We start from the raw sequence: 26,877 nt of genomic DNA on the forward strand, positions 1-26,877 counted from the left end.
GCCGTGTTAGTTTTATGCCACATATAACGTTTTGCATTTAGGCCAAAAAGTTCAACTTTGCTCTCATCTGACCAAAGCACCTTCTTCCACATGTTTGCTGTGTCCCCTACGTGACTTGGCTTGTGGCAAACTGCAATTGGGACTTTATATGGCTTTAAAAAAAAAATGTCTTTCTTATTTCCACTATTCCATAAAGGCCAGATATTACACAACTAATAGTTGTCCTGTGGACAGATTCTCCCACCTGAGTTGTGGATTTCTGCAGTTCCTTCAGAGTGACCATGAGCCTCTTGGCTTGTCCTCTAATTAGGGCTCGACTTGCCTGGGCTGTCAGTTTAGATGGACAGCCATGTCTTGGTAGGTTTGCAGTTATGCCATACTCCTTTTATTTTCAGAAGATGGATTGAACAGTGCTCCGAGAGATGTTCAGAGCATGGGATATTTTTTTTTATTTTTTATAAGCTAACTCTGCTTTACACTTCTTCATAACTTTATCCCTGACCTGTCTGGTGTGTTCCTTAGTTTTCATGATTGCTGTTTGATCACTAATGTTCTCTAACAAACCTCTGATGCCTTCACAGAACAGCTGTAGTTATACCAAGAATAAACTACACAGGTAGACACTTTTATTTAGGGCACATTTAGGCAACTGCACCGTGGTCTGCAAATTGCAAAACACGGATGCCGCCCGTGTGCGTTCCACAATTTGCAGAACAGACGGGCCATTATAGAAATGGCTATTCTTGTCTGCGATTGTGCACAAAAATTGGACATGCTCTATATTTTTGGGCGGTGCCGTGGAACAGAAGAATGGATGCGGACTGCTCTAGTGTGTGTTGTCCGCATCTTTTGCGGCCCCAATGAAATTAATGGGTCCGCACCCGTTCCGCAAAATTGCCTCATGCACACGACCATAGGTGGTCAGTGCCTGTATTGCGGTCCACAATATACGGGCATCGGCCGTGTGCACTCCATATAGTATGAATGTGGACCAATTCAATTGAACGGGTCCACAATCTGCCACGATTTTGAAAACAGAAGCCCACAAAAGCACTATGGAGCGCTTCTTCGGGCTTTCTGTCCGTGCCTCCACACCACAAAAAAATTGTGCATATCCTCTTTTTTTTTTTTTTTTTGTGATGCTGACTGATCAGTGACCCATTCAAGGAATGAGTGCGTATTCGCAGGCGGCAGCCACACAGACAGTGCCTGTGCATTGTGGACCACTATTTTTGGTCAACAGCACGGGCACTGACGGCCTACAGCCGTGTGCATGAGGCCTAATAGTGAGGAAGATTATCTGTAGAGAGCTGGAAAAGAAAAAGACATTTCCCTTCACTGACTGTTGCAATAAATGATCATTTTCAGCTACTGTAGTTTTACATACCAGGGCTATTTTTTTGTCAGTGTTAGGCCCCTTTCACACGAGCGAGTTTTCCATGCGGGTGCAATGCGTGACGTGAACGCATAGCACCTGCACTGAATCCTGACCCATTCATTTCAATGGGTCTGTGTACATAAGCGTTGTTTTTAATGCATCAGTTCTGCGTTGCGTGAAAATCACAGCATGTTCTATATTCTGCGTTTTTTCACGCAGCCCTGGCTCCATAGAAGTGAATGGGGATGCGTGAAAAACGCATTGCATCCGCAAGCAAGTGCGGGTGCAATGCATTTTTCACTGATGGTTGCTAAGAGATGTTGTTTGTAAACCTTCAGTTTTTTATCACACGCTTGAAAAACGCATCAAAACGCATTGCACCTGCATGGAAAAAACTGAACAACTGAACGCAATCGCAGACAAAACTGACTGAACTTGCTTGCAAATTAGTGCGAGTTTCACTGAACGCACCCTGAACGCATCCGGACCTAATCCGTCACGCTCGTGTGAAAGAGGCCTTATGGTGCTCTAAAGACAGTTCTGATTATCAGGAGGTTCAGGTGTTGTGTCCATAATACTGGAGCAATAAATCATCTGAATTGTGTGTCTGACATTGACCTTAATTAGTTATATCAGGTTTAGGAGTGTATCATTTTAGTTACGATTACAGTTTGTATAGGGGGACAGAAAATTATATAATTCCCAGTACTTCCATGCAAAAGTTGGTTGGGTCATTCCTGCGGTTTCAAAACACGCAGCTGGACTGTAGTCCTGTATGATTTGTAAGGACTCCTCTTATAGTGTATTTAATTTGCATAAGCACTCTGCTAGACTGAATTTTAGTCGCAAATTAGAATTTTTATCAAGTTTTGCTTAGAATTACTATTTCTCGCCCATTTCCTTGGGGGACACAGGAAGCCTTGGGTATAGCTCAACTCCCTAGGAGGCGTGACACTAAGTGAAAAACTGTTAAGCCCCTCCTCCAGAAGCTATACCCTCAGCCTGGAGAGCGAGACTACCAGTTTGTTTCCTCTCTACCTCTCTGTTTCTCCCAGGGTCGAGATGCGCCAGTGCCGGTCATCCGCACTGCTGCCTCCCCCACAGAAGACAAGAAGGACCAGGGCAGCCCAGCTCCCCTGCATCCTGCCAGCGTAAGGGTCGCCCACACGTCAAGCCCCTCTCCAGCTTCCTGCCACTGCAGTGCCAGTAGCTGAAGGGGCGACCCTGCTGGAATGGACAGAGGGTGAAGACTTCAGGATGGTGAGAGTGGCTGTTCCAGCCCCCCCCCTCCCCCTCCCCGGACTTCGCTATGGCCACCTGTTTTACCCCTCCAGGGCCTCCTCATCTTCTCAGACCGCCCCTCCAGGAGGGCATACAGGCTGGGATCCTGAGATATCAAGTGGCCGTGCCACAGGCGCCCTATTACAGGCCAAGAGCCTTTTTACTTCAGGGGCATCCCGGCTAGGATCGCAGGCAGGCGCTTGCAGCAGCAGCAAGCAGCCGGTGCACCCCTTCACTGCCGAACGGCATCGCGACTGTCCCTGCACAGGGGGATTAGCGGCATTCGCTCCATTCCTCCGCTCCTTGGGCTATGGCATTGGGAGAGAGCGGCTCTCCCTTACTCTGCGGCGGCCTTGCCGCCCCTCGGTTCGTGATGGGCATATTCATGGTGCGCTATGGGGTCGCGGCCTTTTCATTTACAGCACGGAGGATGCGCCTCCCCCCTCTTTTTCTCTATATTTGAATCGTGCACGTGTAGCATCAGCTGGGGGGGAGCCTGTTGCAAGAGCCGGTTGCCACCCCCTGCTGTCTCTTCTCCCTGCGGCTTGACGCTCTGGATCTGGACGTCCCTCCTGCCACTGTTGCTGCTGCTGCACTTCTGCCGTTACCTTCCTCCCTCCCTGAGGGCTCCGGTCTGGTAGAACTGTTAACCCCTTCCTAGCACCAGCAGCCCCTAACCTGGACAGCCCCCTCTTCCTGCCTAATTTTCTCATCGCCAACATGTCTGACCCCTCAGGGGCCCCTAGACCCTGGTACCACGCCTGCACCGCCTGTGAAGCACCCTTTCCGCTGGGGAAATCTGACCCGCATTGCTCTGCATGCCAGGCCCCAATACAGGGTCCGCTGCCTGTTTCCTCGGATCCACCTGACTGGGCAAGATCCCTGTCCCAGGCCATGGAAAGCCTTACTCCTGTTGTGGGCTGCTTTGGAGACACACAGCCTGCTACACCCCCTGTCGTACCCTTCGGGTCCGCTGCTTCTGCCGACCTGTCGGGGTTCCTAGCTCCCAGTGACGCCTCCAGGGCCCGGCACCTCAACTCCAGGGTGGAGTGCGCATCCTCCTCAGATGCGTCCCTATCTCCTCCGCGTGTGCGGACTCAGTCGAGTCACCCCTCCTCACAGGACATGCCCTCTGAGGGAGAATTGGTGGATTCAGATTGGGACATGGACTCTGCATTGCCGTCCAAGCTAGCCTCTGCTGTGGGTCATCTCCTCACTAATATTCGCGACACCTTTAAAATTCACGACTAACCTTCCAGCACTGACAAGGCCGGTGTGTCCTTTTTCCGCCCCAAACAGGCGTCCACTGTTTTCCCTCTCCACGCCGACTTCTCTTTGGTGGTCTCTAAGGCTTGGGCTTGCCCTGATGCCCGTTTTACCCCCCCCCCCCCCCCAAGAAGTTTGATATCTGTTATCCCTTCCCAGCGGATTGCATCTCCACTTGGGCGTCTCCACCTAAGTTCGACCCTCCCGTGGCCCGCCTGTCTAAAAACACGGCCATTCCTGTGGTGGACGGCTCCTCTTCAGTCAACTGAAGACCGTCGCATGGAATCCCTTACGAAAGCCATATTTGCCGCCTCGGGTTCAGCCCTCAGACCAGTCTTTTCTTCAGCTTGGGCCGGAAAGGCGGTCTCGGAATGGGCTTCCCAACTTGACCAGGAACTTGATTAGGACGTCTCTCTTCAGGACCTCCGTTCTTTAGCCCAGCTCGTGGTTCAGGCAAGAAAATTCATTTGTGAGGCCTCCCTTGATGTGGGTGCCCTCGTAGCCCGTTCCTCTGCTCTGGCTGTCTGTCAGGAGAGAACTTTGGCTGAAAGTTTGGACGGCGGATGCCGCTTCCAAGCGGTCTCTTGCTGGACTCCCTTTCGCGGGTTCCCGTTTATTCGGGACCTGCTTGGACGAGATCATTTCTGAAGCCACGGGTGGAAAGAGCACCCATCTTCCCCAGTCCAGGACCAAGGGCGCCACTCGGGGCCGTCCGGGGTTCTCAAATTTTCGGCCCGCGACCGGTCCCTCCTCTAGTTCCTCCCAGGATAGGTGTAAAAAGCCCTTTTTTCGGACTTGGCCCGCCTGGCGTAAATCCCAAACTGCTCGCCCCTCCACGGCCAAGCAGACCTCCGCCGGGGGGGGGGGGGGGGGGCGCCTCCTTTTCAGGGACATTTGTCAGGCACATGTCTCCGACGCTTGGGCACTCGAGATTGTGTCATCTGGATACAAAATCGAGTTTGCGTCCCTCCCTCCGGATCGTTCTCCGTGGGACCCCGAGTGTGCGGCCGCCTTCTCCGAAGCCATTCGCGATCTTCTGGACAAGGGAGTTCTTACTCCCGTTCCTCCAAAGGACAGATTCAAGGGGTTCTATTCAAACCTCTTTGTGGTTCTCAAAAAGGAAAGCTCGGTAAGACCGATCTTGAACCTCAAGCGGTTAAACCGTTTTCTCCGTCTTTGCTGGGTTCAGGATGGAGTCCCTCCGACCCATGGTAGCTTCTCTGGAGAAAGGGGAGTTTCTCCAGAGAAGTCCAAGTTGCCGATAAACATCCTGGAGTTGAGGGCGATTCTCCTATTGCTCCGGCACTCGACTCCCCCTGCTTCGGGGCCATCCCATCCGTGTCCAATCGGCGTGGCGTGCGTAAATCACCAGGGGGGCACTCGCAGTGCAGCAGCGATGCGGGAAGCGTCCACATCCTCCTCTGGGCGGAAGCTCATGTTCCGGCCCTGTCAGTCCTGTCAGCGATTTACATCCCAGGGGTGGAGAACTGGGAGGCCACAATTCCTCAGCCAGACCACAATTGACTTGGGGGCGAGTGGTCTCTACACCCCGATGTGTTTGAGTCCATTTGCCTCCGTTGGGGTTGTCCGGATGTCTATCTCATGGCCTCCAGGTTCAACCACAAGCTACCCACCTTCCTGTCCAGGTCCAAGGACCCAAGGGCATACGGGGCCGATGCTCTCGTTCCGTGGACGGAATTTTCCCTCCTTTATGTGTTTCCGCCCCTCTGCCTCGAGTTCTCCGGAAGATCGCGACAGAAGGCGTTCCTACGATCTTGGTAGCTCCAGATTGGCCTCGCTGGCCTTGGTACGCCGACCTGATGCTGCTCCTGGGAGACGCGCCTTGGCCACTGCCTCTAAGAGAAGACCTTCTCTCTCAAGGGCCAATCTTCCACCAGCATTTAAGGTCGCTACCTTTAACGGCGTGGCCGTTGAGACCGCAGTTTTGACGTAACGGGGTTTTTCGGCGGATGTGGTTCGCACCATGATTCGCGCACGGAAGCCGGCCTCGTCCAGGATTTATTACCGGACTTGGCGGTCTTACCTAGGATTCTGTGAGAGTTTTCCCTCCCCACGGTCCTGTCCTTCTTACAGTCTGGCCTGGACCTGGGTCTGGGCCTCAGTTCCTTAAAGGGTCAGGTCTCGGCGCTGTCCACCCTCTTCCAGCGTCCTCTGGCCCCTCTTGGGCCTGTCAAAACCTTCATCTAGGGAGTTGCTCACTCTGTTCCTCCGTATCGCTCTCCCATTCCGCCCTGGGACCTTAATGTTGTGCTCTCGGCTCTCCAAGCCTCCCCCTTCGAGCCGTTATGAAAGGTCTCTATTCGCCTTTTGTCCTGCAAGGTCATGTTCCTTGTGGCCATCACGTCTCTCCGGGTGTCCGAAATGGCGGTGCTTTCTTGCGCTGAGCCCCTTCTGGTCTTCCACCAAGATAAGGCTGTTCTCCGTCCGGTCCCATCCTTCCTTCCAAAGGTGGTCTCCGCCTTTCATCTCAATGAGGACATCGTCCTCCCTTCCCTTTTGTCCGCCTGCTTCTCACCCTCGAAAACGGGAGCTGCACCGCCTGGATGTCGTTAGGGCCCTGAAGATTTACCTGGAGATCACCTGCCCCTTTAGGCACATGGACTCTCTTTTTGTGGGTCCGGAAGGTCCGTGCAGGGGGTTGGCAGCGTCCAGGGTGTCTATTGCCCACTTCTTCAAGATGGCTATTGCCGAGGCTTACCGCGCCAAGGGCAAGGAGCCGCCTTTTGGTGTTACCGCTCATTCTACCAGAGCGGTCGGTGCCTCTTGGGCCCAGAGGCATCGGGCTTCGGCAGAACAGCTGTTCAAGGCGGCCACCTGGTCTTCCTTGCACACCCTAACCAAGTTCTACAGGGTGAATACCTATGCATCGGCGGATGCTGCTTTGGGCCGCCTGGTCTTGCAGGCGGCGGTTTCTTGATACCTCCGGTGTTTTCGCCTTGGGCTGTGGTCCCTCCCCTATTGGACTGCTCTCGAACGTCCCAAGGTGTCCCCCAAGCAAATGGACGAGAAAACTAGATTTTTTTTATAACTTGCCAGTAAAATCTCTTTCTCGCTCTTCTTTGGGGGACACGGCACCCACCCATTGTTCTTGTTCTACAGGTTATGGTTTAGTTGCCCCTGTCGGGTAGTTGACTTGTTGGGTTCCACATGGTTGGCCATTGCCTTTTTTTTTTTTCACTACTTGGACACACAACTGGTAGTCTCGCTCTCCAGGCTGAGGCTATAGCTGCTGGAGGAGGGTCTTAACAGTTTTTCACTTAGTGTCACGCCTCCTAGGAAGTTGAGCTATACCCAAAGTTTCCTGTGTCCCCCAAGGAAGAGCGAGAAAGAGATTTTACTGGTAAGTTTTACACAAATCTCGTCTTGCTGCAAAGTTGTATAAAGGTGGTTGTGTGTATTAAGTTATATTTGTATACTTGATATGCTGTACGCTCTCAGAAAATGTAGATTTCGCTAACATGGCAGCAGTTTACCATGTACAGTATTGATGTTTAACTGACTACGCATTTTTTTGTTGTTGTTGTTTTTTGCTTATAATCATTGTTTGCTGCAAAGCCTAATGAAGGCGGTTCTGTGTATTAATTATTAGGTTATATTTTTATACATTGTATGCCATGTACTCAGAAAATGTAGTTTTTGGTAACAGCATCTGTTCATCTCTGTACAGTAAACATTTTTAACATTTGTGGGTGGCAGCCAATTATTACATTGCCTCTGTTTCAGTGTTAATGTATACATTTGTGGTATATATGAGCTTTGTACTTCTAATATAATATTTTTAGATTTATTTATTTTTGTGTGTAAACTTCTGTTGCGATAGGAGTTTTCTTTGTATGTTCCTGCTTGTCACAAGGTTACATGAAAGTAGGCATGGCTGTCAACAAGGCAACTGAAATCAACTGCCTACCAAACACGTCAATAACCCCATAAACTGAAAACTACTCAATATATAAAAATATGAATGTTTATTGAAAAATAAATACAAATAACATACTAATAAAAGAACGGGGGCAAGATAGAGCATAGCGCCACTTAACTGGTACAAATAAGGAAATACACAAAATGTATGACCTGGGCCAATATGTATAACTGTGCAGGACACAGAAATTATGTCCAATAAATATTAAAGATCATATGGATAAAGTTGCCAACTAACTGCTTGAAGACACATCAACGGCTGCCCTATATATGTAAATTAACAGTTCAAATGATGTCTATTACAGGAATACTGGTAATACGAAAAGCAAAATAAACAATGGTCTCTAAACTGTAATTTTAAATAATGACCATTATCAAAAAGTGGTATCCAGGCTCCAGGTAAGGGCTCATTCACACGGCCGTATGAACGGATCCTCACCCGTTCCGCAATTTTGCGGAAGGTCTGCGGATCCATTCATTTCTATAAGCCCTCAAAAGATGCGGACAGCACACTGTGTGCTGTAGAAAGCGAAGGCCACAGCAGCATATCCAACCAATTACTTCTTTATTGTTCAAAACTCCATGGTACAGTGTACAAGAAATGCAACTTTTCGGCTACATCTAGCCTTTGTCAAGTATATATTGCAAATGGTAATGCCCACATATAAATAGTTAAAAGCATGCACACCCACAATATTATTCGCCCAATAAACACAGGGATCGGTGAATAAAATCTAATCGTAACCAATGATGATAGAATCTCACAGCAGTACCTAATTAGTATGTATACACCTGTCTGTCTCACCTGTGTAAGCTTCCCATAATCGCAGCTTGTGCTACACTCTGCGTGCCAGTGGAGTGACTGCACATGTCAGTATACGTCATTTGTCCGCAACTGTGCGAAGTTTAGTTAAATCTCGCGGGCTTAGAACTGCGGCGTCAGCAACAAATTGGAGATGCCCGCACCGACGGCATCATAGCCGGCGTGCAATTCACATGACCGAAACGCCTCAGTCACATGACCGCTGTCAGTATATGTGTTATTGTTAGCCACGCTCTAATGTTATATCAAACTAGCACATCAGTTGTAAAGTTTACAGAAAGCAACCCCAGAGTATGTTGTATACTCCTAAATAGAGAAAGGCACATATCCTAAGGAATAAAGATACTTGCTGCAAAAAAGCCATAATGGAGATGCCCCACATTGATCAGGCATAGGGATTGTTACAAAGATATATCACCATCAGTAAGATGGTTTAACCGAGGGTGCATATAAATATCCTGCATTAAAACAATACTTATAATGGATGAAGACCTAACTGATCCCCCCCCACATTGAACTCAAGATTGAGCCCAAAGGGTTGTAAGGACCTCAGGGTATATATCCATTTTAATTATTTTTTTTCTGAGCACAGCATCTTTGTCTCCACCCCTGCGCAGGGTGCCCACACTGTCTATCACCCTGAAGCGTAATTGATTGACAGAGTGTCCTGCCTCCACGAAATGTTTGGCTACTGGTTTGTCCATGTTTGCCTTGCGAATTGTACTTTTGTGTTTATTGATCCGTTCACGGATCTCCATAGTAGTCTCACCTACATAGATGAGACTACAAGGACATTGTATAACATACACAACATCACGTGATCTGCATGTATAGTAACCATTAATCTTGTACTTTTTGCCACTATACGGATGGGAAAAGTGGTCCCCTTTAAGGATGTTACCGCAATTGCAACAATACAGACATGGAAAAGTGCAATTTTTTTCGTGGGGCCAAAAGCCTTTGTGTACCCAGACTCAGGCCACCAACATCAGTTTTTACCAGTCTGTCACGTAGGTTAGAGTTCCTCTTATAGGCCATCATTGGTGGGACCTTAAATTCTTCAATGTCTGGTAGACCTCTTTGTAATATGTGCCACTCCTTTCTGAGGATGTGGGCAATATCTCCACTGTCCCGACCAAACACGGATACAAATCTATGTTTGGTCGGGACAGTGGAGATATTGCACACATCCTCAGAAAGGAGTGGCACATATTACAAAGAGGTCTACCAGACATTGAAGAATTTAAGGTCCCACCAATGATGGCCTATAAGAGGAACTCTAACCTACGTGACAGACTGGTAAAAACTGATGTTGGTGGCCTGAGTCTGGGTACACAAATATTTATGAGTATACAACATACTCCGGGGTTGCTTTCTGTAAAATTTACAACTCATGTGCTAGTTTGATATAACATTAGAGCGTGGCTAACAATAACACATATACTGACCGCGGTCATGTGACTTGCACGCCGGCTATGATGCCGTCGGTGCGGGTGTCTCTGATTTGTTGCTCACGCCGCTGTTCTAAGCCTGCAAAATTTAACTAAACTTCGCACAGTCGTGGACAAATGACGTATACTGACATGCGCAGTCACTCCACGGGCACGCCGAGTGTAGCGCAAGCCACGATTAGGGGAAGCTTACACAGGTGAGACAGACAGGCGTACACATACTAATTAGGTACTGCTGTGAGATTCTATCACCACTGGTTACAATTAGATTTTATTCACCGATCCCTGTGTTTATTGGGTGATTAATATTATGGGTGTGCATGCTTTTAACTATTTATATGTGGGCATTACCATTTGCAATATATGCTTGACAAAGGCTAGATGTAGCCGAAAAGTTGCATTTCTTGTACACTGTACCATGGAGTTTTGAAAAATAAAGAAGTAATTGGTTGGATATGCTGCTGTGCCCTTCGCTTTCTACTGCCTACCATTGGACTGCCTTGGATCTGGGATGTGGGGTCTTCTGCTCAGCTGTTGCATCCATACAACCACAGTTCTGATCAGCTGATTTGAGTGCTGCTCCTACCCACTTTTTTTCTTGGCACACTGTGTGCTGTCCGCATCCGTTATTCCGTACCGTGGCATTACAAAAAACATAGAACATGTCATATTCTTGTCCGCAAGACAAGAGTAGGCATTTTCTATTATGGTTGCGGCCATGTGCGGTCTGCAAATTGCGGAACGCACATGGGCGGTATCCGTGTTTTGTAGATCCGCAAAGCACTATGGCCTTCTGAATGGGCCCTATTATAGACAAAATGATGAGCTATAACAGTTGGCTGTTATGGCTCCTCATTTTGTCTATATTATATATTACCACTTTTCTTTTGTTGATCCGAGGCTCCGTTCCCAAGTTATCTTTTTCTTAATATGCAAATGAAATTGTACGGGTTGAGGGCTTAGTATGTTTGTTTTTTATTTTGTAATTTAGGTTTTATCTATAGATGTCAAAACTGCATAAATTGTCCTGGCTACCAGAGGTAAAAAAATAAAATGTACAAAAATCTCTGGCCGCGAAAGGGTTCAGTTATGTGCTAAAATGCTAAATTAAAGCAAAAATAATCCGACCTGGCATAGATATATTTCAAAAGCCAGTCAAGCCATGGCTTGAAATTCCAGAACAAAGAGGATAGATCATTCGATAAAGTGTACAGCATTTTGGGTGCTGGGTCATTTTGCCAATGGATTCCAGTTGAAATGAAAAGACTCCTGCTTGTGAACCTCTGGTGTGTATCTGTGTGATATATTAGAAAATCTCTTTTTGAGTTCCAATGTGAAATCAATCTTCTGTGTCTTTTTGTTTCTGGCCCCCCTGCTTAAGTCTACTCCAGCAAAGCCAAACAGCAATCTACATTGCCTAAAGGAATGATGCCACCCTTAGCTTCAGATCTCTGCACTTTCATTAATCTATTCTCCTTGGCATTTATATTCATAAGCAATATTCATAAATTTATAACTTTTTTGTTTCAGATGTAAATGATGTCTCAGCTGTACGTGATCTTATCCATCGAACCTTCTATTGTTCTAATGGGAAACAAAAGGAGGCAAGAGAGACTATGGGACATTGATTTCTGGAACCTGGACCTATAAATTCATCAAACTGCACGCCGTGCCTACAGCAATACAATGATAGTAAATACAATAATAGTGTAATGGTTCTCTCCAGAAGCACTATATTCTGGTTACAACAAGTTACCCCCCCCTATCCATTGCATAGGGAATAACTGTTCAATTGATGGATATCTGGGCGGAAAAAAATTGGAGAAGTAGTCCCTTTCTATTCTCTTCTATGAGAGTTATGAAATAGCCGGCATAAATGTGCACAGTCGCAGCTCTGGGATATGGCAGCCGCCACATCTAAGAGGGGTCAAGGCACCCAGAACTGTCAGAAATGTAAGGTGTATCCTGTGGCTATGCCATAAATATTCAAGATGGTAATACCACTTCTAAGAAGAATAAGAGATTATTTAGTGCTGTAGACCAGCCACGTGTAAATGCAAGAGTTAAATAGAACTGGTCAGTTCTCCAGTAAAGGACAATGCTGAATACAACCACTATACACTACTGCCCTCTTCTGTCAGTATGCTTGGCGACTGGCATATGCAGCGTTATATTTTAAAGAGGATTTGTGACCTGAAATACTTTCATTCCACGTAAGAGAATACTTCTGGAGCACCTTTTCTAAGAACTCTGCTTTGTACCATTCCTCTTTATCTTCCGGAAATACATAAATAGGTTGAGAACTGGGTGTTATTGTTCCCCTGGTCAGTAGAGTATTTTCTTACACAATCAGGCACTCTCCATTCACTGCTCACAGTGTCAGACTGTAGAGACACACCCATCTGTCAACTCTGTTCCAGGAGGAATAATAAAGGAATAGTATTCAGAGGTCTAAGAAAAGATGCCCCAGAATTTGTATTACCTGTAGTATGAAAATGTTGCAGCTAAAGTCTTCTTTAAGATGTAGTGCCGAGGATGCCACTGAACCAGCTGGTCATTAAAACCTCCATTGGCAAGAGGGAAAGAGGAGGCAGCAGAATGGTGGTTGTGTCTAGCAAGGTATGAAAAGCAAGCCCATGAAACATTATATTTATGCTTGCATTCTCACTAATGTAATAATGTTTAGAAATAAAAATGTGAATCGTCTGTCTGTTTGACAGAGGAAAAGCATTCCAGCGTTTAGGTGCAGCACTGGAGGAGTGTTGGAAACATTAGCCTTTTTTTTTTTTTTTTTGTGTGTAAAGGAAGACAAATAGGCAGTTATTCAAGAATGAATAATGATGACCTCTCCTCAGTATAGGTCCTCATTATCATATTTGCGGGGATCCAGCATCCCCACTGATCAGCTGTTTCAGGGAGCCTCCAGGCCCAACGAAGTTATGGTTGTTCCCGGCAGCTTTTGAAGCGCACCGCTGTACATTGTATAGTGGCTGTATTTGGTATTGCAGCTCAGGCCCATTCACTTCAGTGGGGCTGAGCTGCAGCTAAGTCATGTGAGCGACGTACAGTGATTTCACGTGGCCTAGGAAGCGACTGTGACATTCGCCAGAGGATAGGTCATCAATATTAATTATCGGATAGCCCCTTTAATGAAGTATTTTTTTAATTTGAAGCTATCCTCTATCCACAGGAGATAGATATTAGATCAGTAGGGGTCCTACCACACAGCAGGGCGATAGGTTGAGCAAGCTCACTGCCACTCTGTTTGTCGTCATAAAAAGTGCCGGAGACAGCAGAGTGTAGCGCTTGGCTGTTTCTGGCATGTCCCATAGTGATGAATGGAGCAGTAGTACACAAGCTCAACCTGATGCTTTGTTCAATCTGTGGGGTATGGGCCCACGTTGTCATGATTGTGGGGGTCCCAGCAGTAGGACTGCCACCGTTCTTGTTCCTTTTCCATTATCTGAATACTTCTGTAATCTCAGAGCTGAATTTGCACCAGATATTAGAGAGCAGGAGTGACCATCAAATAAGTCTACACTGCATTACCAACTGAATTCTTACTTTAGGAGCTTTTTTCCATTTCATGTAAATAAAATTAAGGGCCCATTCAGGAGGCAGTATGAAAGGGTCTGCACCCATTTTGCGGAACGGGTTCAGACCCATTCTTTTCAATGGGGCCGCAAAAGATGCGGACAGCACACCGTGTACTGTCTGCATCCGTGGTTCTGTTCCACGGCTCGGAAAGGGTAGAGCATGTCCTATTGTCCGCAATCGCGAACAAGAATAGGCATTCTCTATTATGGTTGCAGCTAGGTGGGGTCTTCAAATTGAAGAAACTAGTGTAAACCAGTGACTCAACCTATAGACCGAATAGATAAGGGTGCTCACCTCTCGGTCCACCCAGACCGAGAGGTGAGCAAATTGCTTAATGCACACAGCCGGTATCTGTGTTTTGTGGATCTGCAAAACAATATGGTTGTTTGAATGCGCGCCCTAAAGCGAACCTCTCATTGTGAAAATGCAGTGCAGTCTGAGGGCAGCATGTTATACTGTATTTTGTAGAAACTAAATATTTGGATATGTTTAATAATTTACAATGTAACTAAGGCTATTTTCACACTAGCGTTTTTACTGGATCCGGCAGGGTCCAGAAAAAAATGCTTCCGTTACTGATAATACAACCATCTGCATCCGTTATGAACAGATCCGGTTGTATTATCTATTGTGTCAGAGAAAACGGATCCGCCCCCATTGACTTGCAGTGGGGGTCATGACTGATCTGTCTTGCTCCGCATCCCAGGACGCAACGCAAACTACAACATGTTGCGGTTTCCTCTCCAGTCTGGGAATGCAACTAATCGAAACGGAATGCATTTTGGTGCATTCAGTTTTGTTCAGTTTTTTCCCCCATTGACAATGAATGGGGTCAAAACTGAAGCGTTTTTTTCCGCTTTTGAGCCCCTATGGCTGATGTTAAGACCGGAAAACTTAAACTCTAGTGTGAAAGTAGCCTTAAAGAAGCACTCTGGGATTACTTTTCTTCTTTGTATGTATAGTGAAGGATATGCCCTTATTAAAGATTAAGATAGAGGTTCTTGTCTATACCTGTTTTATTTGATGTGCCATTTGTGTGTTATCATAGTAACATAGTACATAAGGCCGAAAAAAGACATTTGTCCATCCAGTTCGGCCTGTTATCCCGCAAGTTGATCCAGAGGAAGGCAAAAAACAAAACAAAAAAAAAACCCTGTGAGGTAGAAGCCAATTTTCTCCACTTTAGGGGAACATAAACTTCCTTCCCGACTCCAATCAGGCAATCAGAATAACTCCCTGGATCAACGACCCCTCTCTAGTAGCTATAGCCTGTAATATTATTAAGCTCCAGAAATACGTCCAGGCCCCTCCTTGAATTCCTTTATTGTACTCACCATCACCACCTCCTCAGGCAGAGAGTTCCATAGACATCTTGATTCCTTCTCCCCTCACATATGTTTTTTTCTAATGAATCTTACATGTCCCATCATGCCTAGCACTGCAAAGACAGAAGGGATGGAGTCTTACCTCACTGCTTTGTATAAGGGCAGCTATGACAGATTAGTAACACAGAACTGCTGTCCCCTCACTAGTGTTGCCACCTTTTCTTAAAGCCAAACCTGAATGGGAGTCAGCGCCGCCCTGGGCTAGCATCGCATCACTCCCAGCTGATCGCTGTGCCCGGGTCTAAGAAAGGCTTGTACCCAGGCACAGGATTACAATCTTGGACTGTCTGGGTCATTCCCGTACAGGTGGCAATCCTACCCTTCACACTGCAGGGTCTCCTTTTATTCTTATGTCAGGGATCGGCAACCTTCGGCACTCCAGCTTTTCTAATACTACAACACCCAGAGTCAACCTTTCACTTCTATGGGAGTTACAAGAACAGCCAAGTAAGTATGCATGCTGGGAGTTGTAGTTTTTAAAGCAGCTGGAGTGCCGAAGAATCCCTGTCCTATGTGATGTAGCTTGAGCCTGTCTACCCTCTCATCTCTCTCCCGTCAGCTCTTACATGTACTAAGCCGAGAGACCAGTGTGGAGCTACATCTCGAACTACACTGGAGAGTCAGGATACACAGATAGTATAGACAGGTAGTGAGTCAGGAGGTTTATATAACTGCAGCTAATCATTGTATACACGTACCTTCTTCCTTTAGATAGGGGACACATTATAGCTTTAACAGAATACAGAAATATGTGGAGGAACATGGAGGTTGGGGAAGGGCTTGTGAGCTGCCAGGAGGAATTTGTTTGGTGATGTCATCCTGCAGTTCACAGGAAGTCAGCCACAGGGAGATGCCACGTTCCTTTTTACCCATTACAGCAGGGGTCTCAAACATCTATCTGTGGCCCGCCACCCCGTCATTTTACAGAGGGCCTCGGTAGCCTTCATAGGCCACAAGAGACTAGGCCGTGAAGCCTATCATGCAATAGAACGGTGCAGAAGCAATGACATAACAATGACCTCCTGTGAGACCAGAGTCATCGCACGAGACAGGACGCAGGAGGTCGTGATGATGTCATAGTGACTGCCTGCGCCGGGACACAGCAACTCAGGCCACAGGCTGGAAGAGGCCGATGGTATGTTTTGCAGAAGCAGCAGCGAACAGGAGACAGGTGAGGTTTTATTTTATTATTATTTTTACACATTGAGGGGCAGGAATGCAAGGGGGCATTAGTAGAGGCCAGAGCATTGCAGGGAGACATATTAATTCAAGGGGGCATTAATATAAACCAGAGTGCTGCAGGAGGCATTGTAATACAGGGGGCACTGCAAGGAAGACATTAATATTGGCCAGAGTACAAGGGGGCATTAATAGAGGGCAGTGTGCTAGAGGGGAGCATTATAATACAGGGAACATTAATACAGGCCAGAGTGCTACTGGGTGGGCAGTATAATACAAGGGGCATTATATATTGGTCAGAGCACTACAGGGGGCAAGAAAAAGAAGGTACTACAAAGGGGGCTTATAACGGCTGACCCTCCTGGGGGTTAGAACTTCAAGGCGCTTTATAAATATTGGGGCTACTAAAGGGTGCATTTTAACTACTAGAGCTACTACAGGGGGAATTAAAACTACTGGGGCTTTATTACTACTGTGGTTTCTATAGGGGTGCCTTAGATGGGGGCCTTGTTACTGCTCAGGGCACTTTGGTGGCATTATTATTGGGCACAATATGGAGGGCATTGATACAAATGGAGGCACTCTTGTGGAGTATTATCACTATTGGGATACTGTAGAAGGCACTATTATGACAGAGCAGTCTAGGAACACTATTACTATGGGGGAGCTATCTGTATGGCGCTTATTTTAGCAGTATAGTATTTGTGGTCATTGGGGAGCACAGTGGGCACATCACAAGAGACGTTATTGGATGTAAGAGGTATCTGCTAACAAAAATAATGTATTATATTTAAAATGAACATGGCCCGTCGAGTCAATTTTTTCTTCTTCTGTGTGCTGCCCATATACGCTGCAGAGTTTGAGACCCCTGCATTAGAGCAAGGAGTCAGACTTCAGTCATATACTGGTGGCGAGATAGTAATATATGTAAAATAAAAAACTAATGGAGGACTTCTTAAATTTTTTATTTGAGATGTTTTGGAACAACAACAAAAGTTAGGTTTTGTATTGTAAATGATCTGCTATTTCATAGATACTTGTAAGAAGACCACATTGGTGACATTTCTGATCTTGGACTACCACTGATTTCCAAAATGAGATGGCCGTAAAGAATGCTCAAAACCCTTTGCCACTGTTCAGACACTTCTGTTAGGCTCCGGTGTCACACTGTATTTGCAGAGTATCCATAAGCTATATGGAATAGTGCAGCTGACTGTGCTATTCAATACACATGAAGTTATATGATGGGAGAATCTTACTAATGTATATTTTCAATGAACTAAGTCAGATTCTGGCAACACAGCAGACACCTCAGAAGAAGTAGATGCACCATGTTATAAGTGCCATTGTAGTCCTTTTTTGTGGCAGGGCTGGCACTGCACATCCAGTATTAAACATATCCTACCATGTGGCATTGGCAATACAGTGCAATCCAGAAACGTCTCCCAATGTATTCGGCCAACAGACACCGTATTTTAGAGGCATTTTTCCCCTATAGAGAAGGGGATGAAAAAGAAACTAAAAGTTTAAATGGGTTGTCTCATCATGGACAATGGGGGCATATCGCTAGGATATGCCCCCATTGTCTTATAAGCGCCGGTCCCACAACTGGGACCCGCACCTATATCGAGAACAGAGCCCCGCAAGTGAAGGAGGGTGCATACTGGGCCGCCCTCCATTCATTTTCTGTGGGGCCAGCGAAAATCTCAGCTATTTCCGTCTGCCCCGTAGAAATTAATGGGAGCGGAGGCCACGCATGCGCGGTAGGCTCCCTTTCACTTCTATGGGGAGCCGGGTTGGTGGTGGCTGGACTGGAGTCCCAGTGGTGGGACCCGCACCTATAAGATAATGGGGGCATATCCTAGCAATATGCTCCCATTGTCCATGATGAGACAACCCCTTTAAAGGGTTTTTTTTCTGACATTTTTATACTGATGACTAGGGATGAGCGAACCCGAACTTCACCTGGTTCGGGTGGGTTAGGAATTCCGTTTATAGGTTCAGTTATAATGGAATTCGTAGACAGAATGCAAGTCCAAAGTCTTTTATGAAACATTCTGTTTTGGTCGGTCATAATAGAAGTCTATGTTCCCGCCTGGTTTCCGTTATGCAGAACTTTGTTTTCCGTCTTTCATAGCGGAAACCAGACAAATCTGTTATACTCATCCCTCTGCATAGGTCATCAGTATCTGATCGGTGGGGTCCGACACCCGGGACCCCCTCTGATTAATTGTTTGAAAAGACACCGGCACCACTGCCTTCTCTCTGCTTTCCCAAGGCTGAGTGTGTTCATTGATCACATGGCCTAGGAGCAGCTCAGCCCCATTCATGTGAATGGGGCTGAGTGCAATACCAATGACTCTGTGCTTGGTAAACTGCGAGAAGGCCGCAAAACTCACAGGAGCGCTCCTGCCTTCTCAAAACAGCAGATCGTGTCAGACCCCCACCCATCAGATACTGATGATCTAGCCTGAGGATAGGTCCTCAGTAAAAAAAAAAAAAAAGAATCCTGAAAAACCCTTTTAATGCTGCATTAAAAAAAAAGACAGGCAAATGACACTATGTAGGAAGATCGCTACCAGGCAAACAAGAGTTTGTCTGCCCTGAAGTTCATATTTCCCGTAGACTTTAAGCTAACATCTAAAGCTAGTGTTTTTACAGCAAAAACTGTACCAAAAACCACAGGTGCAAAAAACATGTCTGGTTTCCAGTGGCAGAACAGCAAGCCCAAACCAGGACGAGTGTTCTGTATAGGTCTTTCTTTCTGGAAATCTGTGATGGTCTACTTTTTCCAGAAACAGCCTACTTCTGTATACCACATTGCAGTGTGGACCCACTGATGTCAAAGGGACTGCAATCCGCATGTTCCAGCCAAAGACAGGCCATGTCCTATCTTTTGCAGCGTAGTCACAGGGACCCGGAAACACACGGAAGCACCCTTAGGCCTCTTTTTACACGGGCGTTGTGTGTGAGGGCCGGATAGGATGCGGGTGTGTCGCGGGATTCTTAATACAGAATGCTTAGTAAAATATCCATTGAGGGGTTAAAAATAATAAAAAATTTACCTCCCCCCCCCCCCCATCCACTTGGTTGCATAGCGGATCTCCTCTTCTTTCTTTAGGACCTAGGTAAAGGACCTTTTGATGATGTCACTGCGCTCATCACATGGTCCATCACCATGGTGATGGACCATGTGATGAGCGCAGTGACGTCATCAAAGGTCTTTTACCCAGGTCCTAAAGAAAGAAGAGGAGATCCGCTACGCAACCAAGTGGATGGGGGGGGGAGTTAAATTTATTAATTGGGTTTTTTTAACCCCTCCATCCCTAATTTACTTAGCCTCTGTATAAAGAATGCTATTATTTTCCCGTATAACCATGTTATAAGGGAAAATAATAAAGATCGGGTCCCCATCCCGATCGTCTCCTTAGCAACCATCCGTGAAAATCGCACTGCATCAGCACTTGCTTGCGGATGCTTGCGATTTTCACGCAGCCCCATTCACTTCTATGGGGCCTGCATTGCGTGAAAAATGCACAATATAGAGGATGCTGCGCTTTTCACGCAACACACAAGTGATGCGTAAATAACCGCTCATGTGCACAGCCCCATAGAAATTAATGGGTCTGGATTCAGTGCGGGTGCAATGCGTTCACCTCACGCATTGCATCCACGAGGAAAGTTAATACAAGCCACTTACTAATATATTGTGATTGTCCATATTGCTTCCTTCACTGGCTAGACTCATTCTTCCATCACATTATATTCTGCTTGTTTCCATGGTTACAACCACCCTGCAATCCATCAGTGGTGGTCGTGCTTGCACATTATAGGGAAAAGCGTCAGCCTCTCTGGCGGCAGATTGCACAAAGGCCGACGCTTCTTCCTATAGTGTGAAAGTACGTCCACCGCTGTTGATGTAAATGCACCCTCCCTCCTGCGCTGACGGAGAAAGCACCTATAAGACGAGGGTCAAGCCTTGTCATGAATTATGCACACCACATGCCTGGACTAAACACTACTGTAGCTCCTGACTGGAGTACTTTTCACTCCCCTTTTACACCTGTTTCCAGAGATTTCTCAAAACTGGTGCAAAGGGAAACTGGCTTAGTTGTCCATAGCAACCAATCAGATTCCACTGGTTTTCAGAACTTGTTTGGAAAATAAAAGGACCGATCTGATTGGTTGCCATGAGCAACTAAGCCACTTTCCTTCTGCACCAGTTTTAATAAATCGCCCCCCTGTAAATGTGTCAGGCCTGATAACCTAGCCCCCATAAAAACGCCCATGTGAAAAAAAATATTGTAGCACAGGTGTTTAAAAAGTCGCAAAATGGGGTCTTGCAGTTTTTTTTGGGCATAGCACAATTAGTAAATGACTCCAATGTGTGAAGGAGACCTAGCTCAGACAACCCATTGCAATCAGTTTGACAGGTTAACCACGCCTACTTTCCCTCCCAACTTTTCAAAGCTGAAAAAAGTGATGTAAAATACTGCAGAATTCTTTGTGTAGCATAGATTAGTTTGCACTCAGCAAACTTAACATTATTTATATTTCATAGCCCCGTGCTGTCCGGGATGACACATTTTCAGCTACCTCTGTAAATACTTGACATGTCTGACTATTCACCTGTATGCCCTCCTCAGCACCACATACCCGTTAGACCCAGTGAGTATCAAGCGACACCTACTACTTATCACCGGCCCACAGCTACTTTTATTACCAGCGCCCACGTTTACCCATCTTCCCAAAGTTACTGTGGTTTGCCCACGCTAAAGATGGCGTAGGCTCTCGTTTGCGCTGATGATTGAAGAACGTTTGCCATTAAGAAAAATGGCGGCCGTAACATCAGGTTCACACCAGATGCCAGCTGCGCTGTAACCTTTACCCTGCTGGCAAGGGGCGTGGTAATGGTCCCCAGCAAGCCGCCATATTGCCTGTTGTCCTGTCCAAGGGGTATAGGTCTAGATTGTTGTCTTTGAAAATTAGATTTGGCGTCTGAACGAAGTGTGTACGTTCAGGAGGCCGTGTGACGGAACAAGCAATGACCAGGAGGCGGAACAAGCAAGGAAGCATCAGGAGGGAGCGAGCAGCGGGGCAGCAGAGGCCGGGGAAAGGGTCCCCTTCTTCTGATGGACCAGAGACAGATGCAAGAGAAAGCCCAGAGGAGATGGGCAAAGGGGGGCAGGTAAAGTGCCGCAACCGGTGCTGGCTACTGTCACATGCCCTCTGTGTTATACACCTCCTCTACTATAACATGCCCTCTGTATTATACACCTCCTCTACTATAACATGCCCTCTGTGTTATACACCTCCTCTACTATAACATGCCCTCTGTCTTATACACCTCCTCTACTATAACATGCCCTCTGTATTATACACCTCCTCTACTATAACATGTCCTCTGTATTATACACCTCCTCTACTATAACATGCCCTCTGTATTATACACCTCCTCTACTATAACATGCCCTCTGTCTTATACACCTCCTCTACTATAACATGCCCTCTGTCTTATACACCTCCTCTACTATAACATGTCCTCTGTATTATACACCTCCTCTACTATAACATGCCCTCTGTATTATACACCTCCTCTACTATAACATGTCCTCTGTATTATACACCTCCTCTACTATAACATGCCCTCTGTATTATACACCTCCTCTACTATAACATGCCCTCTGTATTATACACCTCCTCTACTATAACATGCCCTCTGTCTTATACACCTCCTCTACTATAACATGTCCTCTGTATTATACACCTCCTCTACTATAACATGCCCTCTGTATTATACACCTCCTCTACTATAACATGCCCTCTGTCTTATACACCTCCTCTACTATAACATGCCCTCTGTATTATACACCTCCTCTACTATCACATGCCCTCTGTCTTATACACCTCCTCTACTATAACATGCCCTCTGTATTATACACCTCCTCTACTATCACACGCCCTCTGTATTATACACCTCCTCTACTATAACATGCCCTCTGTCTTATACACCTCCTCTACTATAACATGCCCTCTGTCTTATACACCTCCTCTACTATAACATGCCCTCTGTCTTATACACCTCCTCTACTATAACATGCCCTCTGTCTTATACACCTCCTCTACTATAACATGCCCTCTGTATTATACACCTCCTCTACTATAACATACCCTCTGTCTTATACACCTCCTCTACTATAACATGCCCTCTGTCTTGTACACCTCCTCTACTATAACATGCCCTCTGTCTTGTACACCCATCAACTATACCATCACATGCCCTCTGTATTGTACACCCATCAACTATACCATCACATGCCCTCTGTATTGTACACCTCCCTCTACTATACTATCACATGCCCTCTGTATTATACACCCATCAACTATGCCATCACATGCCCTCTGTATTGTACACCCATCAACTATGCCATCACATGCCCTCTGTATTGTACACCCATCAACTATGCCATCACATGCCCTCTGTATTGTACACCCATCAACTATGCCATCACATGCCCTCTGTATTGTACACCCATCAACTATGCCATCACATGCCCTCTGTATTGTACACCACCCATCAACTATACCATCACATGCCCTCTGTATTGTACACCACCCATCAACTATACCATCACATGCCCTCTGTATTGTACACCACCCTCTACTATACTATTACATGCCCTCGGTATTGTACACCTCTTTCTAAGAGTGAAAGTTAGGATGCAAATATTTTCAATAGACCACCAGTTTTGCTCAAAATATACTGAAAGAAGTGATCTGTAGTTACTTAATAATAAAACTGATAATGCATATACTCAAACAAAGTTCAATATATGGAACTTCTGTCGAAGTAAGTCCCCACTATATAATCAAATCCTGGAAGACAAAATCACTTTGTGGAGTAGGAATAGAAGTGTACAGCGGCCCTTTAGATGGAAAACCGATTGTCCTACCGCTCCGTAGATTGATTCCTGTGTGCAGCAGTTTCTTCTCGGAGGCTTGATGTAAATAATCATCGGGAAAGTGGAATTGCTGCCAAAGGACTAGATCTCCCTAGTAATGCCCTACAGGGAGGTGCTACACTGGCCCTGATGGCCTAACCACGGAGCACCCGCCCTGACGAGGGCGACCCCGTCGGAACCTGACCCTGGAATTGATTGACCCTGGTTAGCCCTCTCCTACTGGATCCCAGCAATTCCACTTTCCCGAGGATTATTCACATCCGAGAAGAAACTGCTGCACACAGGAATCTATCTACGGAGCGGTAGGACAAACTGTTTTCAATCTAAAGGGCCGCCGTGCACTTCTATTCCTACTCCACGAAGTGATTTGGTCTTCCAGGATTTTATTATATAGTGGGGATTTACACCTCCCTCTACCATCACATCCCCTCTAATATACACCCATCTTCTATAACATGTTCTCTGGCTTATACACCCCTCTCTACTATACTATTACATGTTCTCTGTAATATACACCCCCTATACTATACTATACTATTACATGCCCTCTGTATTATACACTCCCTCTACTAGCACATGCCCTCTGTATTGTACATCCACCTCTACTAGCACATTCCCTCTGTATTGTACATCCCCCTCTACTAGCACATGCCCTCTGTATTGTACACCTCCCTCTACTATACTATCACATGCCCTCTGTATTATACACCCATCAACTATGCCATCACATGCCCTCTGTATTGTACACCCATCAACTATGCCATCACATGCCCTCTGTATTGTACACCCATCAACTATGCCATCACATGCCCTCTGTATTGTACACCCATCAACTATGCCATCACATGCCCTCTGTATTGTACACCCATCAACTATGCCATCACATGCCCTCTGTATTGTACACCACCCATCAACTATACCATCACATGCCCTCTGTATTGTACACCACCCATCAACTATACCATCACATGCCCTCTGTATTGTACACCACCCTCTACTATACTATTACATGCCCTCGGTATTGTACACCTCTTTCTAAGAGTGAAAGTTAGGATGCAAATATTTTCAATAGACCACCAGTTTTGCTCAAAATATACTGAAAGAAGTGATCTGTAGTTACTTAATAATAAAACTGATAATGCATATACTCAAACAAAGTTCAATATATGGAACTTCTGTCGAAGTAAGTCCCCACTATATAATCAAATCCTGGAAGACAAAATCACTTTGTGGAGTAGGAATAGAAGTGTACAGCGGCCCTTTAGATGGAAAACCGATTGTCCTACCGCTCCGTAGATTGATTCCTGTGTGCAGCAGTTTCTTCTCGGAGGCTTGATGTAAATAATCATCGGGAAAGTGGAATTGCTGCCAAAGGACTAGATCTCCCTAGTAATGCCCTACAGGGAGGTGCTACACTGGCCCTGATGGCCTAACCACGGAGCACCCGCCCTGACGAGGGCGACCCCGTCGGAACCTGACCCTGGAATTGATTGACCCTGGTTAGCCCTCTCCTACTGGATCCCAGCAATTCCACTTTCCCGAGGATTATTCACATCCGAGAAGAAACTGCTGCACACAGGAATCTATCTACGGAGCGGTAGGACAAACTGTTTTCAATCTAAAGGGCCGCCGTGCACTTCTATTCCTACTCCACGAAGTGATTTGGTCTTCCAGGATTTTATTATATAGTGGGGATTTACACCTCCCTCTACCATCACATCCCCTCTAATATACACCCATCTTCTATAACATGTTCTCTGGCTTATACACCCCTCTCTACTATACTATTACATGTTCTCTGTAATATACACCCCCTATACTATACTATACTATTACATGCCCTCTGTATTATACACTCCCTCTACTAGCACATGCCCTCTGTATTGTACATCCACCTCTACTAGCACATTCCCTCTGTATTGTACATCCCCCTCTACTAGCACATGCCCTCTGTATTGTACATCCCCCCTCTACTAGCACATGCCCTCTGTATTGTGCATCCCCCCTCTACTAGCACATGCCCTCTGTATTGTGCATCCCCCCTCTACTAGCACATGCCCTCTGTATTGTGCATCCCCCCTCTACTAGCACATGCCCTCTGTATTGTGCATCCCCCCTCTACTAGCACATGCCCTCTGTATTGTGCATCCCCCTCTACTAGCACATGCCCTCTGTATTGTGCATCCCCCCTCTACTAGCACATGCCCTCTGTATTGTGCATCCCCCCTCTACTAGCACATGCCCTCTGTATTGTGCATCCCCCCTCTACTAGCACATGCCCTCTGTATTGTGCATCCCCCCTCTACTAGCACATGCCCTCTGTATTGTGCATCCCCCCTCTACTAGCACATGCCCTCTGTATTGTGCATCCCCCCTCTACTAGCACATGCCCTCTGTATTGTGCATCCCCCCTCTACTAGCACATGCCCTCTGTATTGTGCATCCCCCCTCTACTAGCACATGCCCTCTGTATTGTGCATCCCCCCTCTACTAGCACATGCCCTCTGTACAGGTGAAACTCGAACAATTTGAATATCCTGCAAAGTTAAATTTTCCCGCCCATATTCATTGGGGGACACAGAAACCGTGGGTATAGCTATGTCCTCTAGGAGGTGTTGACACTAGTAAAAGCTGTTAGCTCCTCCCCTGGCAGCTCTACCACCTCCAGCCTGGAGAGAGAGAGCTTAATTTTTTTTCTAGTGTCAATAGGAGGCAAAACCTCCCTGCTCTGCAGGGTAGCTCCTGAAGATTTTTTTATTTTCCTTCTTTTCCGGTTGGAAATAGTGGTCGCCTCGCCTACCTGTTCTCCCGGGGAAGCATGCCAGCGTTGGTCTGCCATGCTGCCTCCTCCCCCTCTAGAAGACAAGGTGGACCAGGGCAGCCTCGCTCCCCTGCATCCCACCAGCAGAAGGGTCACCCACCCAAGTCCCTCTTCCAGCGTCCTGCCACTACGGTGCCAGTAGCTGAAGGGGTGACCCTGCTGAAGTATAGGAAGGGTGAAGATGGTGGCAGGACAGAAGATGAGGTGAGTACACAGGACTATGTAAGTATTAACACTCTTCACCCTCCCTCGTTCATTATCAAGCAGGTCCAGCCTTTTCCTCAGGGGCTCGTCCATATATCTGAATAATCTCTCTTGCTGCAGATTCAGACCCTTTCTGGTGGCAGTTATTTCCCCCCCCCCCCCCCCCCTTACAAGGCAGGGGCACTCTCCATAGGGGGTTAATGGCAGAAGCAGAGGAGGCTCCCGCTCTGTGCAATCCTGTTACACTATGGGGACCGAGCGCTCTGCTGTGGTCCAGGGCGCTCGCTCAGACATGCAGAGGGGGAGCGGAGGAGGCTCCCGCTCCCCGACACCTACCACATGCTTCACCCCTTTCGGGAGCGGACGCTGGCGTCCTCCAGTAGGGGTTAACAGCAGCGTGATCGGCCTTGCACCGCATCAGTGTTCCGGCCCTCGTTGTTAACTGCCCGGCCACGTGATAATTCTCCACCTGCGCAATCCAGTGGGGGACCTCTGGAATTCCCAATGCACCCTCTGGGGTCGTTTGGTTGATAATTCTCTCAGCCGGCGCAATTCAGTAAGGACCTCTGACATTCCCTATCCACCCTCCCA

General features: G+C 46.7%; 2 protein-coding genes across 3 annotated transcripts in view; both read left to right on the top strand.

The window, feature by feature from the left end:
• ITFG2 (integrin alpha FG-GAP repeat containing 2) overlaps positions 1 to 14,726 on the top strand; it is a 64,036-nt gene extending 49,310 nt beyond the window's left edge. Inside the window, exon 12 of the mRNA XM_044280800.1 lies at positions 11,669 to 14,726. Coding sequence (XP_044136735.1) covers positions 11,669 to 11,766 — 98 coding nt within the window. The 3' untranslated portion in view covers positions 11,767 to 14,726. The remainder of the gene's footprint in view (positions 1 to 11,668) is intronic.
• A 6,468-nt stretch (positions 14,727 to 21,194) lies between these two features.
• Positions 21,195 to 26,877, top strand: part of FAM193B (family with sequence similarity 193 member B) — a 61,256-nt gene continuing 55,573 nt past the window's right edge. For both annotated transcript variants that reach the window (XR_006387659.1, XM_044277716.1), the window contains exon 1: positions 21,195 to 21,487. Coding sequence is in view for 1 of the 2 variants with exons in the window: in XM_044277716.1 (XP_044133651.1) it covers positions 21,344 to 21,487 (144 nt within the window). In the remaining variant the exon portion in view is untranslated. The remainder of the gene's footprint in view (positions 21,488 to 26,877) is intronic.

The sequence above is a fragment of the Bufo gargarizans genome, chromosome 2 (assembly GCF_014858855.1).
Source record: "Bufo gargarizans isolate SCDJY-AF-19 chromosome 2, ASM1485885v1, whole genome shotgun sequence".
Taxonomy (NCBI): domain Eukaryota; kingdom Metazoa; phylum Chordata; class Amphibia; order Anura; family Bufonidae; genus Bufo; species Bufo gargarizans.